General features: G+C 47.7%; 1 protein-coding gene across 1 annotated transcript; it reads right to left on the bottom strand.

The window, feature by feature from the left end:
* Positions 1-159: 159 nt before the first annotated feature.
* MORN3 (MORN repeat containing 3) lies at positions 160-13,509 on the bottom strand. Its single transcript, XM_061344594.1, has 6 exons — positions 13,384-13,509; positions 10,278-10,433; positions 8,154-8,311; positions 6,409-6,568; positions 3,022-3,206; positions 160-710 (listed from the first exon to the last, which is right to left on the bottom strand). Exons 2-6 carry the CDS (start codon positions 10,420-10,422, stop codon positions 609-611), a joined length of 750 nt encoding a protein of 249 aa, XP_061200578.1. The 5' UTR covers positions 10,423-10,433; positions 13,384-13,509; the 3' UTR covers positions 160-608.
* Between the last annotated feature and the right edge of the window lie 482 nt (positions 13,510-13,991).

Genomic DNA, 13,991 nt, shown 5'->3' with positions numbered 1-13,991 from the left:
GTTGGGTAGAACTGGAGCAGCCAGTGCAGTGCTGGTGAGTGCTCTGAGTCCAGCACATGGCTGGCCAAGATGCAGAGCCAGGGTGAGTTCCAGTGCTTGTGGGTTAGGGACAAAATCCAGGGTAATGTTATGGAAAATGCACAGAGAGAGCATGTAAAATGGTATTAATAAAATTATATTAATAAAAACATGATCCGTTACAACTTTAAAAAACATTTTGGGTCATATCAGGACAAGTTTGGAGGGAGCAGGAGGGGAGAATTACTTGACTGTACTTCTGTAGAGCTTTTATAACATATAACAGAGACCCTGCTGCTTAGAGGTTAATGTGAAAGACCTTGGTCCCAACAGGAGTGTGATTTCTTTACAGAGGACATGGGAAAATAGTTACCTTTTCCTTTCCAAAATAAGGGGGAGTGGGAGAAGGCTTCTGAGCTAAGCCCATGTCAGGGGGGTTGGAAGCAGATGATCTTAAAGTCCTTTCTAACCTAACCCATTCTATGACTCTACATGAGCAGCCTTGAGGGAAAAGTAGGGGAAACAAAGACACAATACATCACAGTGTGGATCTGAAGCTTCTTTGAGCAACTCACTTAATTGTGTTCTTATCATGCATCTTCTTTTTCTTCAGCATCCGGTTCTTCGTTTTGGCTGTTGTCAAACATTGCCTGGGCTTCTTGTAAAACACCATCTGGATCAGCCAGTTCGATCTGAATAGAAAGAATACAAATCATTTATGCAGTGTAATTGAAGAAGCTTAAGGTTTTATAGATCTTGATTACTTGAGCAGCAACAGAGAAGCTCCCATGTATTAGGATTTTGTATTGCAGCTTTTCAATTGCTGTTCTACAAACATGCTATACTTCCCTAATTTTATTGGCATGTTGAACATCACTTCGTCTTCTTGGAATACCTCTGTGTGGAGGGGACTGATTCTCCTTTAACAAAAAAATATATTCTTCTCCCCTATAGTTTTAAAAGGTGATTACAGTCACCCAAGTGAATGTTAAAGCAAGAGAGAGTAACCAGACTGTGACTGGATGTAGATTCTTGAGGGGGAAATGCTAAAGCCCTGGCAGCAACTTGTCATCTCGTTCTGACCTGTTTCTATATCCTGATGCTTTCTGAGGGGTTCGTGTGTATCATGGTCTTCCAGGTTTCTTACTGATTTTGTTAGGCTTTCTGAAGCCTTGGCTTCAGTAATTATAAGAGCAGATATCCCAAGTCCACCATGTTGTCTTTCCCCATCTCTGCAGTCATGTTTAAACTCTGCTTTAATGCAACCCCATCATCTACGCACTGGATTCCTTCAAAACTGATGACATTTGCTGTCTAGTTCTCGGGCGTTTTCTGTCCTGTGCATCCCCTCTGTTTGCTCCTTTTTCCTCCAGATGAGGACACACGCTGATGCTTCTCCCATGAAGAAGCTCAGATCCTCACCTTAGCCTCTTGCAGGCAAAAGCTATTTAGTGCATGTCTGGGTTGGGCAGTTTCTAACATTGGCCCTACTCATTCTTTAACAGCTGCTTGTGACAGTAATTTAACAAAAGGTTTATGAAAATCTGAAGTCAATTATCCTTCTTTCATCTGTTACTTCCTTCATATTCTGAGATCAATAAATCTCTTCCAATGGAAAGCTCAATAATGGCAGTGAAAGCTGATGCTTTCTTTTTGCTTAGAGAGCAGAAGTGGGTCATAACTTGGTCTCTGTGGAGTTAAATAAACAGCCAGGGTTGAGCATCCTGCCTTGGCAAAATACTGACCCCTCCCAGGCTCTTTGGTGGGTTGTTGAGGCTGTTCTTGGGTGACCTTTAACAAACCTTATCAGATACATATTTTTAGCTGCAAAAGTACTGCTCTTTTCACTCTTTTTGCAAAACAGAGATTGAGTATTTGGTGTTTGTTATTCTGTGCTGCTGTGGGTGTGCCTAGTACTTACAGGATTAGCTGGTTTGTCAAAAATGCCTGTGCTCAAAGGGCCCTTGCTATAGAAACCAGCCTTGATGAAAAAAGAAGGGTAGATGGAACAGCTGTAAGCTTTTCACAGGCTCTGTATGCTCAATATCATCTGTAACAACCTTGTTCCTGGAGCAGATGAGGAAGGGAGGCAGCTTTTACCTGCCATGGGGCTGTGCCATTCCTTGTGTTATGGACTGTGTCCTGGTTATCCAGTGAGGTTCTGCTTGGCTCTAAGCAAAGAGGAGCTTCCCCACCCCTATCCTGCAGTAACTATCCCTTGAAATATGAAGCCTGTTTCACATGTGCAGCACAGGCTGTGGGCATCCAAGCTGAGACTTTTGACCACTTGGACCCCTCCCCTGTCTGTTCCATACTGATCCCAGTCCCTGCTCTCCTCTGAGGGCATGAAGCTGGGGATAGGCTCTCCTAATCCTCTCATTCCTGCACCAAAGTGGTGTGATGGCCTAGCATGCCACATGCGTGAGCAGCTCTTCCTCTACAGCCCCTGTCAGCCTTAAGGGAAAAGGGGAGTGGAGGCTGTTGGCTCTCACACCCGGCTAAGATGTCACCTTGGGATAAGGTGGGCAGCTACATGCACCCCTCTAGCCATGGGGCTGCTGGATGTGGGTGAGCCCCTGACTGGGTGCCCAGGTAAAGGAAACAGCTGACACTGGCATTGCAGCCACACATGCTTCAGCTTGGTTTCATTGGCTTTAGCACTTTGGCTTGCTGAAACCATCTGGTTTTGACGTAAATCCCACTATTGTCTCTGCCTCTATTGTCCCTGTTTCCTTTGTGCTGCTCCAAGTCTCTAAGCAGTTCTGGTGCATGAGAACTGCATTTTTTCAGATGTAGGTGAGTGGGAGGCTCCAGCAGTGGCTGGATGAGTTGTTGTCCCTACAGGGCAATTTAGGACATTGCTGGCCAAAAGACACTGAGCACACGCCCTGTGAGCTGGGAATCCCAGGGGAGCACTCACTTGAAGAATGAAACGCTACCTGGAGAGCTTACCCAAGCGCTCAGGAATGCAACCTCACCAGCAAAACCAAGATTTCCAATTACCTTTGGGATCGGATATTGAGTAGGGGCAGGAGCTTCATCTTTGTTGAAGTCAGTCACAAGTCCACATTTTGGCATATCTGATTTCCAGATACCTTCCAACAGCTGCCCCTTATCCAAGTAGAAATACATCCCTGGGCCATGCTTTTTTCCATTTTTCCAGCTTCCTTCGTACCGATGTTTATTGGCTGCAATTAAATACATGAACAGACCATGAAATTTGCACCATTTCATTAACAGGCTACAAGCAAAACCAACCAACACAGGAAATGGACAGAAGAGGAAATGTTCTTGGCTCTTAGTAATTTTAAGGGGGCTCTATTTGCTGGGCCACTGAGGGAGGAAAGGCTGTGGAAGGAGCCCACACTTGCCTGCTTGGCACACAAACTGTGTTTGCTTGCTTTGTTCTTCTCACAGTGATATCATTTTTTTGCTGATATATGGAGCTCAGGGTAAGGGAGTAGTCACTGAGTCACTCTTTACAGCATGGGAAATTATAGGATGTAAGTTTTAGGTTTGTCACTGCAACAAATCACACAGGATCTGTGGCTCGGAGAGGTTTGCTTGTCTGGGCATGGAACAGCAGCATTGTCTGACTGTTGTCCATTCAAAATAATCTTGATTTCAAAGAATACTTGTAGCTATGTTTTTCCTCAATGAATTACAGGGCAAGAACTGCTGAGTGTCTGAATGGTTCAGGCAATCAGTTATAGGCTGTTTTTCCAGCTTTACTGTATCTCTCAGTGTTCTCCTGCAAGTTGAGAGAGGACTTTTTAAGGCTCTGCGCTGCTCTCCAGGAATCCATCCATCACCAACAGGAAAAGCAGAACTGCAAGGGGAAGAGGGCAGCCTCATCCAGCGATGCTGGTTGAGAAGGGGCACCACAACCATGGTAATGTTTTGGCTTGGGATACATCCAGGCCACCTTGTTGTCACTATGAGAGTCCTCTGCTATCCCCTTCTACATAGAGTGTTTCTAAGTCAAAATCCATGGGGATTTCTGACCGAGTTGTTTAGTGGAAAGATTTGTGGGTCTTAGCTGAACTTGGCTGTTCTTTGTGGCAAGAGCTGGCCAAAATACCAGGGCACCCCACACAGTGCCACAGAGGTAGGGGCACAGAGGAGCCTGGGGACTGCCAGGCTCCTCAGGCAGGGGCTGGTTTACAGGCTGGAGCCATGGCATTGGTTATCTTCAGCTTGGATCTGGTGGTGTGCTTATGTGCAACACCAACCTGCCCTGCCCACTGATGGGAGCAACTTCTCTCCAGCCACTGACATCTCAGACACCACCAAAATCACAGACCAGGCTATGATGGAGGGACCACTGAATGCCCTGGCTGCACCATGGCACCTGCCTTCCCCTTCCACTCTCCTCCTAGAGCATCCAAGAGCTGTGTTGCTCACTAGATCCCTGCTGATGTGCAATGTTCTAGTTTAAAAGCCATTTGGCACTGGGCTGTAGCAGAGCAGTGCTCCCAGCCAAGCTCACCCTCGCCAGGCACGCTGCCACTGTAAGCAATTCAGTCTTGAGCTGCAGCTCATCGTGACCTCCGCTTCAGAAACTCAGTTCCTTTCACCATCTCAAAGCTGCCGGCACATGGGCACACTTCCAGCAGGCTGAGCTGAATATACTGAGGTTGTGGGTATGAAATAATTGCTCTGGCTAATTTTAACCAAAAGGAATCTAGCTTGTAAGTGGCTCCAGGCTATGCTGGAGGCAACCAGGCTCTGAAATGGTTCATCAGCTGCAGCTCAGCCTGCAGGGGTTTTAAGTTTATAGCAACGACTTTGATGGGAACAAAGCAGATCAGTGGAAGGAGTGAGCCCCGGAAGTGGGTGCTGATTTCATCTGGATGAGCCATCAGTCCAAAGTGACTTTACAGTCAGCAGAGAGAACACAGTCATGTCTGTGATGTGCAGTCAAGGTCGTGCTCATTCCTCCCAGCTGCTTTGCTTAGGTAATTACCAGCCTTGAGATCACTTTCAAGCAAAAAATAGTATAGATGAACAATAATACAAAGAGAATATTTATCCAAATGTCCCTGGAATGCTGAGCTTGGTATTACAGAGGATTGGGATTCTTGGGTTTCTTTGCAGGAAAAATGCATTAAACTCCATGCAAAATAAGGGGAGGGAAAAAACCTCCGAATTCCTATTTTTATGCTGAGATAGTCCCCAACATTCCCAATCTGTAATGTGCTCAGTGTTATTTCTGAGAAGGGATTGTGTACTCCTTGAGACAAGGAGGCACAAAAGCACAAAATGTAATCAGTTCTAAGTAATGTTAAATTTGATGGCTTTGTAATGGAAAACAAGGGCGGTGCTTGAAGGCAGTTGACATAGTTTCAGGTCCTTTACACCTTACAAAAGGTGTAAGAAAAGCAGAATAGAAAAACAGGACCTGGGGATGGGGAGTATCTGGGACTAGCAGATGTCCAGGGTGGGCACAGTAAAACTAACTGGTAAGTGGAAGGACAGGATGACTGCTATGTTCCTGGTGTTAATAAACCCATTAAACTGGTGTAAACATCTAGTGGGGAGTATCAGGGACTAGCAGATGTCCAGGATGGGAGCAGTTAAACTAACTGACAAGTAGAAGGACAGGATGATTGCCATGTCTGTAATGTTAATGAAGTTGGTTATGAAGATTGGTGGCAAAAGTAAACGACCCTTAAAGACCACCATCACATTTTTGTATGCATGCAGGAAACTTTCTGGAAAATGATGTAATTCATGTGTAGCCCCATAAATATATATGTACGGCCAGTGACCATATAAGGATGGCCTCTATAGCAATACGGGGACACACGTTAGGAGGAGCTATCCCCCGTGTCTCCCGGCGCCGCAATAAAGAATACCTACTCGTCAACTTGAAACTCTGTTGGCGAGTTTGTGCCTGGAGTTTTCTCCGAATCATCCTGAAACCCCTGAGTTCACTCAGCATGAGCCAGTATTGGAAGTAAGAGAGGGGATGGAGTGACCTCAGAAAGAAAACTCTTTTTTTTTTTTTCTGTGCTGGAAACTGGACTCTTTGGTATGCAGCAGTTAGAAAGCATGTCTGGCAAAGTGCCTGGCTTGAAAAGAGAGATTTGCTCTTCTTTGCCCTAACAGTACATTATCTCTAACCCTAAGCATCCCAGTCATTTAAATGTAAATCACAGCAAAACCAAGCTTTCAGGCATGTGGGCTTGAGCTGGCCCTTGAGCAGCTTGCGCTGCCTTAACCCAGGAGGGGAATACAACATGGAGCAGGCGCTACCCTGGTGCAAGGCTGCAGCAGGAGATGTGATGTAGCATACAGAAATCCGGATGGCAGAGACATCCAGAGAACAGCACCCAGCACCTTGAAGGGAGCAGGCAGATTCCTGGGGTGAGGACGATTGGTACTTACGCAGATGCAGTGTTCCCTGCCCGTGGGGTTTGTCCAAGAGCCATTGCCCCTCATAGACGGATCCATTCAGGTAATTCATCCGTCCCCAGCCGCTCCGCAGCTCAGCGCTCCACTCGCCCTCATAGCGCTCCCCATTGGGGTAGATCATCAGCCCATAGCCCTGGAAATCAGCACAGATATAGCTATTAGGAGCCTCTGTATTGACAGGGGTTGGTGTTCAACTTTGGGATTATCACTGTCTTGATACACTACTCCTGTGCTTGTTGCTCTGTCACATGGCTGCTGGCAGCCCAGCTGGGTGGCTGGTCTTGTGTTGAAGGAAACAAGAAGTGGTGGTATGGGATTTTGGGGGACAAGTGACTTTATTCCCATGACAAAACCACGGGTTTATATCTCATTGTGTTATTACTAGCACAATTGCCACTAATATTTAGCTAAAAGCAGGTTTTGCTAGCATGTAAACTGGCCTGGGATAGACAGCATTAAAAAGAATCTCTCAACATGGGGATTTAATGCCTTTCAACCCTGATTTCCTAATGGGACACACCAGGCTTGCTACTGCCTGGTGTGTCCCAGGCCAGGCAACTCCTTCCCTTGGCGCTGGGCACGCCAAGGGTCTCTTACGCTCTCCTCCATCTGTACCCCCCAACGCAGTAATGTCCTAAAATGCCCCTCACTTTGCTTCCTTCTTCCCAAGGAACTAAAGCCAGGCCTGAAGGCTGCCTGTGGTGTGACCAGCCAGCTCAGGCAGCACTGCCATGTGTGGCTCCCCTGAGCCAGGGCAGGCACCATCCCAGCAATGAATATACCCTGTGATATTACAAGAGACTGGATCCATAGAGCTGCATGCCAATTACAAGGCTACAGATTTAAGAGCAGACACAAAGGTGAACACAAGAATAGTTCCTACAAGGATTTTGCACGAGATTGCAGTCGTTTTACCAGATGACTTCCTCATCATGTTCCCTTTAGAAAAAAACAGTGATTTATGTGACAGGCTTATTTTCCAAAAGAACTCATGTTATTTGTCTAATGTGCTGTAAAATGTACATTTTCTTGCAGCGCTTATAACACAGGTTCCTCCAACTGCTTCAAGGGTGAGAGGAATGAAAGGGATGGGTGGGGAGGGTTAAGATATGGAATATGAAACCTCTTATCCTGCTTGGCCAGGCTTCAGGAGTCTGAGCAGTGATCACTGCTGTTTGGCAACTGGAGGGAGGTTGGGGCTGTAGCCTGATCACCAGGGATGGGTGGGATGAGTTCCCCTCCAGTGGGGACACAGAGGGCAATGGTGTGTTCTTAGCCACACTTGGCTGTTTATGAATGATGGATATTTACTCCTGAAGCTTCCTGAGCTTTCTGTAGGTTCAGAATAAGATTTTAAGAGAACCCAAGCCTGGAGGAAAGGCTGTTTCCATAGCTTCTACCTGGAGACACACTGCTGCTTCCCTATTGCCAGACGTGGGACACAATGCGGCCCTTGCAGCATCTGACATGGAAAAATGACTAACAGCAGGAGCAGTGAGTTGGGGAGAGCAGGGAGAGAGGGCTTAAAGACCAGAGCTTTTACTCTTGCTTTCATTTCCTTTTTTCCACCCATTTGTTTAGCCAAACCCCCTCAATTCAGCCTCAGTATTGGAAAAATTAGTATTTTAAGTGATCTTTTTGGACATGTGCACCTGCCTCTTCCCCATGTTTTGGAGGACGCTGCTTCAGCACTGGCATGCACAGGAAATATCACTTACACATTTTTGGTCGTTTTCCCACCAGCCTGTGTACACCCTCTTGTATTGCTTGGTTACAGGGTCAGGAATGCTATATGAGCCATAACCATCGCGCTTCCCAAACTTCCAGTCACCGCTGTAAATAGCTCCAGTGCTTTTCCATTTCTGGATGCCTTTGCCTATTTATCAAACAAGTAGAACGATGGGATTGTTAGGAGAAGGGATTGTTAGTAGAAGGGATTACAGGGCTGCCTTCCTACAGTTCCATGCCAGAAATGGAGCATTCACAACCTCCCTGGGCAACCCATTCCAGTGCCTCACCACCCTAACAGGAAGGAATTTCCTCCTTATACCCAATCTAAACTTGCCCTGTTTCAGTTTGAACCCATTACCCCTTGTCCTGTCACTGCAGTCCCTAATGAAGAGTCCCTCCCCAGCATCCCTATAGGCCCCCTTCAGATACTGGAAGGCTGCTATGAGGTCTCCACGCAGCCTTCTCTTCTCCAGGCTGAACAGCCCCAACTTTCTCAGCCTATTTTCATACAGGAGGTGCTCCAATCCCCTGAACATCCTTTTGGCCCTTCTCTGGACTTGTTCCAACAGTTCCATGTCCTTTTTGTGTTGAGGACACTAGAACTGCATCCAATACTCCAGGTGAGGTCTCACAAGAGCAGACTAGAGGGGCAGGATCACCTCCTTCAACCTGCTGGTCACACTCCTTTTGATACAGCCCAGGATACGGTTGGCTTTCTGGGCTGCAAGCACACACTGCTGGCTCATGTTCATTTTCTCATCGACCAGCACCCCCAAGTCCTTCTCTGCAGGGCTGCTCTGAATCTCTCCTCTGCCCAGCCTGTAGCTGTGCCTGGGATTGCTCCCACCCAGGTGTAGGACCTTGCACTTGGCATGGTTAAACTTCATGAGGTTGGCATCAGCCCACTTCACAAGCGTGTCAAGGTCCCTCTGGATGGCATTCCTTCCCTCCAGCATATCAACCGAACCACACAGCTCGGTGTCATCGGCAAACTTGCTGAGGGCACACTCAATCCCACTGTCCATGTCACCTACTAAGATGTTGAACAAGACCGGTCCCAACACCAATCCCTGAGGGACACCACTCGTTACTGGTCTCCAGCCAGACATTGAGCCATTGACCACAACTCTTTGTGTGCAGCCATCCAGCCAGTTCTTTATCCACCGTGTGGTCCATCCATCAAATAGATGTCTCTCCAATTTAGAGACAAGAATGTCATGTGGGACAGTGTCAAACACTTTATACAAGTTCAGGTAGATGACATCAACTGCTCTACCCCTGTCCATCAGTTCTGTAGCCCCATCATAGAAGGCCACCAAATTGGTCAGGCAGGATTTCCCCTTGGTGAAGCCATGCTGGCTGTCACCAAGCACCTTGTTGGTTTTCATGTGCCTTAGCATGCCTTCCAGGAGAATCTGCTCCAAGATTTTGCCAGGCACAGAGGTGAGACTGACTGGTCTGTAATTCCCCGGGTCATCCATTTTCCCCTTCTTGAAAATGGGGGTTATATTTCCCTTTTTCCAGTCGTTGGGAACTTCACCTGGCTGCCATGATTTTTCAAATATGATGACCAGCGGCTTAGCAACTTCATTCGCCCCTTGATCAGGGGCTTCCTGTGTGTCCGTTGCTGAATGCACTTAAATCTTTCCAAACCTCACTTTACTGCTTGTAAACAAGCCTGTCCTGCTCTGGCACTCAGGGCTCGGTCAGGGTCTCTTTCCCCTTCTCCTTCTCCTGCAGAACCTGCCACAGCTTGAGGATAAATGAATATTCCTGAAGCCAAGTCAGGAGATGGGAGAGCTCCAGGGACTGTGAGCCAAGGCACATCCCGGTGTGTGGAGCTGACTGCAGCTTGCTGTGTTTGCAGAGGATTTTTAGACGTTATAACCTAGATATTTTGGGTAATTGCCCCTGAGTGCATGTAAAAGCTCTTCAAGTTACCATTCAGAAGTATTTCTGAGTAAACTTTTGCATGACATATATCAAAGATATATACAGATACATGAATGAATGCTCTTCCAGGAGCGTATACAACCCCTGATCACTCACTGCCTCTAGGAACACCCTACAACACCTAAATTAGTACTTTTCCTCAAAATGATCCATCTTACCATGTTTCAAGTTGTCCTGCCATTCTCCGGTGTAATTATCGCCATTTACATCATAAACTGTGTGTCTTAATCCATGTTTCTGTGCTTTCCGGTCCCATTCATGCCAGAGAGGCTCTCTAGTTCTTGCTTTTTTTACAAGAGGCATATTGTTCCTGGCTGGACAGAAAAACAAACTGTTGTCATCAATAAATTCGAAATTACTAAGACAGGTACAGGCAGAACAGTCTATTTGTGAGCTCTGTTTCAATATTCACTCAAGTCAGTGATTGCTGTCTGGTTTTGGAGGGGTAAAACAGAGAGGGAACAAACAGAAGGTATCTAAAGATACTGAAGTACAAACTAGCACTGTGTGAAAACAGGCTCACAGCACAGCCTGGCCTGCTAGGAGATCTTAAGTCTCAGCAGGTCGAGTCTGCGGTGGGTATCAACCTCTGTGCCTGCCAGACGCCTTGGGAAGCACAGGGAAGGGAAGCCTATTCTCTGTACAGCTGAAACCTTGCTGGGTTCCTTCCCATGGCTGCTCCTCCAATGGCTCTGCGTGAAGCAGAACCAGTCATTTAATCAAATTGAAAAATGATTCGTTTTCTAGGAAGTATCTCAGGGCATTGTAAAGCATTCACGAGATAGAGCAGGTCAGAGTTGGCCAGTGTCCCTGGGGCCACCAGGAGCTGGGACACTTCAGATGCCCAGCAGCAATGAAGCTAAAGCTCTTTTACTGCTAAAAATATCCTGCAGGTGTCTGGTTAAGAGGGGTTAAACCCACAATGTTTCTATGTACCACGAGGCTGCAGCTTGCCCAGGGCAGGATAAGCAAGCTGCCAGAGGTGGTTTCCTACAGACCATACATAAACCGCCAAAAAGTGGCTGTAGACACAAAAAGCAAGTCTCTATGCAGGCCGACAACACTCAGAGCTTGGCCGGAGCTGGCGGGGTGGGATGCCCTCTGATTTTGACTCCCGGGCTCCCCCTTCTGTCCTGAGTTTCTGTGCAGACCCATGTCGTGGTTTAAGCCCAGCCGGTAACACAGAACCACGCGGTCGCTCGCGCAATCTCTCCCCCCACTTCTGCTTCCCCCCGCTCCGGGAAGGATGAGGAGGAAAATGGAAAGAACGTAAGTCCCTCGGGTTGAGGTAAGAACAGTCCGGTAACTCAGGTATAATACAAAACTACTACTACTACCACCAATAATAACAGTGATAACAGAAAACACCAAGGGCAGAGAAAACAACCACTCAAAGCCAATCAACACCCAACCATATCCTAACGACGATCTGGCACTTCTGGCTACTGACCCCAGCTTATATACGGGCATGATGCACAGTGGGATGGACTTCGGCTGGTTTGGGTCAGGTGGTCTCTCTCTGCCTCTTCCCGGCTTTCCCTCCTCCCTGGCAGAGCAGGAGATTGAGAAGGTGCTGGATCGGAGTAAACATCGCTTAGCAACAGCTGAAAACATTGGTGTTATCAGCGTTGTTCCCAGACTAAAGTCGAAAACACAGCACTGTACCAGCTACTAAGGAGAAAAATGACTGCTACTGCTGAACCCAGGACAGATCTATCCAGTGATTCTGTTGTTTCTCTCCTTTCTTAGAGCAGAGCTCACATGCCTGCTGTGCTGTGGGTGCTGTGGAGCCAGCACGGGTGAAAGCATGGCAGCTTGGGAGGAGAGGGGAAAGAAGGGTGTTTTGGGTTCTTGCTAAGCAATAAAAGCTAGAAGTTATAACTAAGAAAATACAGTTTGTGTTCATCCTCAGTTTTCCACATGGCTGTGGTAATGGTCATTCAACAGCTACTTGGAGGGATACCATTGTTAAAAAATGTACTTCTTTGTCCATGATGAGCTATCCCCGCCTAAAAAGCAGCTGAGTTGGGCAGTGTGTGTCCCACATACTGCAGAGGATGGTCTTTTTGCAGTGCAAACACAGGATACGCTGCAGCTGCTAAGTTCCTCCTTCACCTCTGTGTGCTGCGACCCCTTGAGAAAGGGGCTCTTGACAATATTGATCAAGGGCCAAGGCTTTGCAGGACACAGAGCTGTATGTTTCCATCTCATTTCTGTCTTCCCCTTGCTAAGGGAGCAGAAGAGCCAAGCTACAGCTGCATGCACCCACCCCAACATGGGCTATGACACCCAAGCATCTCATGGCTGTGAAGAGAGACATCCTCACCACACCCAGATGGGAGCATCACCGCCCCACCACCGCATCTGACCACTTCCTTAGCTCAAAGCTTAGGATTTAAAAACTCCAGGGACAATTCCCAGCTGCAGGGGCAGCCACAACACCCCACTGTGCCCTCCAAGGCACAACCCACACTGAGCAGCCAGGGCTTTGCAGGCTGGTGGGAGCCAACTTTGTTTGCTGAATCCTTTTCCAAGTTTATGACAGTGATACCAGGTTTGTGTAAGTGATAACGTAACTGGTATTTGTTACCCTGGATGTTTTTAGCCACCCACTGCAAGGGTGTGGGGAAGCTGGCAGTGAGAACTGGCAGCGCAAGGTCGCTCCAACCTCCCAGCAGTGGCTGCAGCTCTCAGTGCTGACGGCTAGAGGCTGCTCCTCCCATGCGTTTCTGCAGCTGATTCTGCGCTTGGGGGTGATCTTACAGAGCCCCGTGTCCTCCTCCAGACAGTGCTCTGAGTTTTATCAGGTCTCTGTTAAATGCAACTTCAGTTGGCACACCCTACAGGAAAACTATTTTTTCCGTCTTTTTACAGAACGCCAGAGCAATGTGATTTAGCTACAACTATACTTTTTTCCATCTTATATCTTAACGAAGAGCAAGATGGAGAATACACCTGGCTGCATAGAAGGGGCAGCACCATGCCTGCCACCACACTGCATCCCCGCCTGCAACCTCTGCACCAACTCTGTCTGACAATTACCCAGGCCTGGGTGAGTTCACCCCACTCACTGACCCCCACACCACAGCATTGTCCTGTGCCAGAGTTCTTTTGCCGGCAGCCTCCAGCACAGCCGAGCCACCCCCAGCCACTCCTCGGCCCCATAGTGCCTCTGTGTGGAAAGCTCAGGCTGCCGGCGCAGCGATGGGAGCGGAAAGCACCTTCAAGTCTGCACACCCCAAAAGCCACCCTATGGACACTGACCTGCGCTGGGTTCAGGCTGGGTGCTCCGGCTGTATTGTCAGGGTCGTCATAGCAACTCTGCCAGGCTCCTGCGCGAAGGGTCATGGGAGCGGCTGGATTGCGGCTGCGGATGGAGATGGATGTGGTGGTACATGGGGCTCACGAGAGATAGAGCTGGAGCCGGAGCCGTCAAGCGCACGCCACTCTGTGGAACTGTGTGTTTGCGAGTTGAGGATTATCCTGCAGGATATGAAAAGCTGATAAGGACCAAGTGTTTCACCTCTGCTTGTTCTTTTTAGTACATGCAGCAGCAGAAGGCTGGAAATGAAAGCACTGATTACAGTACTGATGGGTAACAAAGAAATCAGCCTTGCAAATGGCAGAATACAAAGGAGAACCCACCTGAAAATGCACATCAGAGTGCTTAAAAGAGAAATCTGAATAAATCTGACACTAATTCCCACATCCATTACACTTCTTCTGCAGCCCCAGCGAGAAGGGATTACTATTATGGTCTTGTGGGTGTCTGTAATAATCTTCCCTAACAGGTAATTAATAGTGCATATTTCAAATATAAACCAAAGTTCTTGTGTCACTCCCATGAGCCAAAGGTACTTGTTTATTCCCAT

Source organism: Neopsephotus bourkii, unplaced genomic scaffold, assembly GCF_033783945.1.
Source record: "Neopsephotus bourkii isolate Nb327-2 ecotype Australia unplaced genomic scaffold, CSIRO-AGI_Nbou_v1 NB_230, whole genome shotgun sequence".
NCBI lineage: Eukaryota > Metazoa > Chordata > Aves > Psittaciformes > Psittacidae > Neopsephotus > Neopsephotus bourkii.
This window is presented reverse-complemented; position numbering and strand designations above follow the sequence as displayed.

Bases quoted from the DNA above. Each gene is read 5' to 3' on its own strand.
- MORN3 (XM_061344594.1), bottom strand. From the start codon at position 10,422: ATGCCTCTTGTAAAAAAAGCAAGAACTAGAGAGCCTCTCTGGCATGAA. The intron at 6,569-8,153 runs GTAAGTGATATT...GCTGATTTCCAG, and splicing joins GGGAAAACGACCAAAAATGT to GGCTATGGGCTGATGATCTA. The intron at 711-3,021 runs GTAATTGGAAAT...CTTTCTATTCAG, and splicing joins CTCAATATCCGATCCCAAAG to ATCGAACTGGCTGATCCAGA.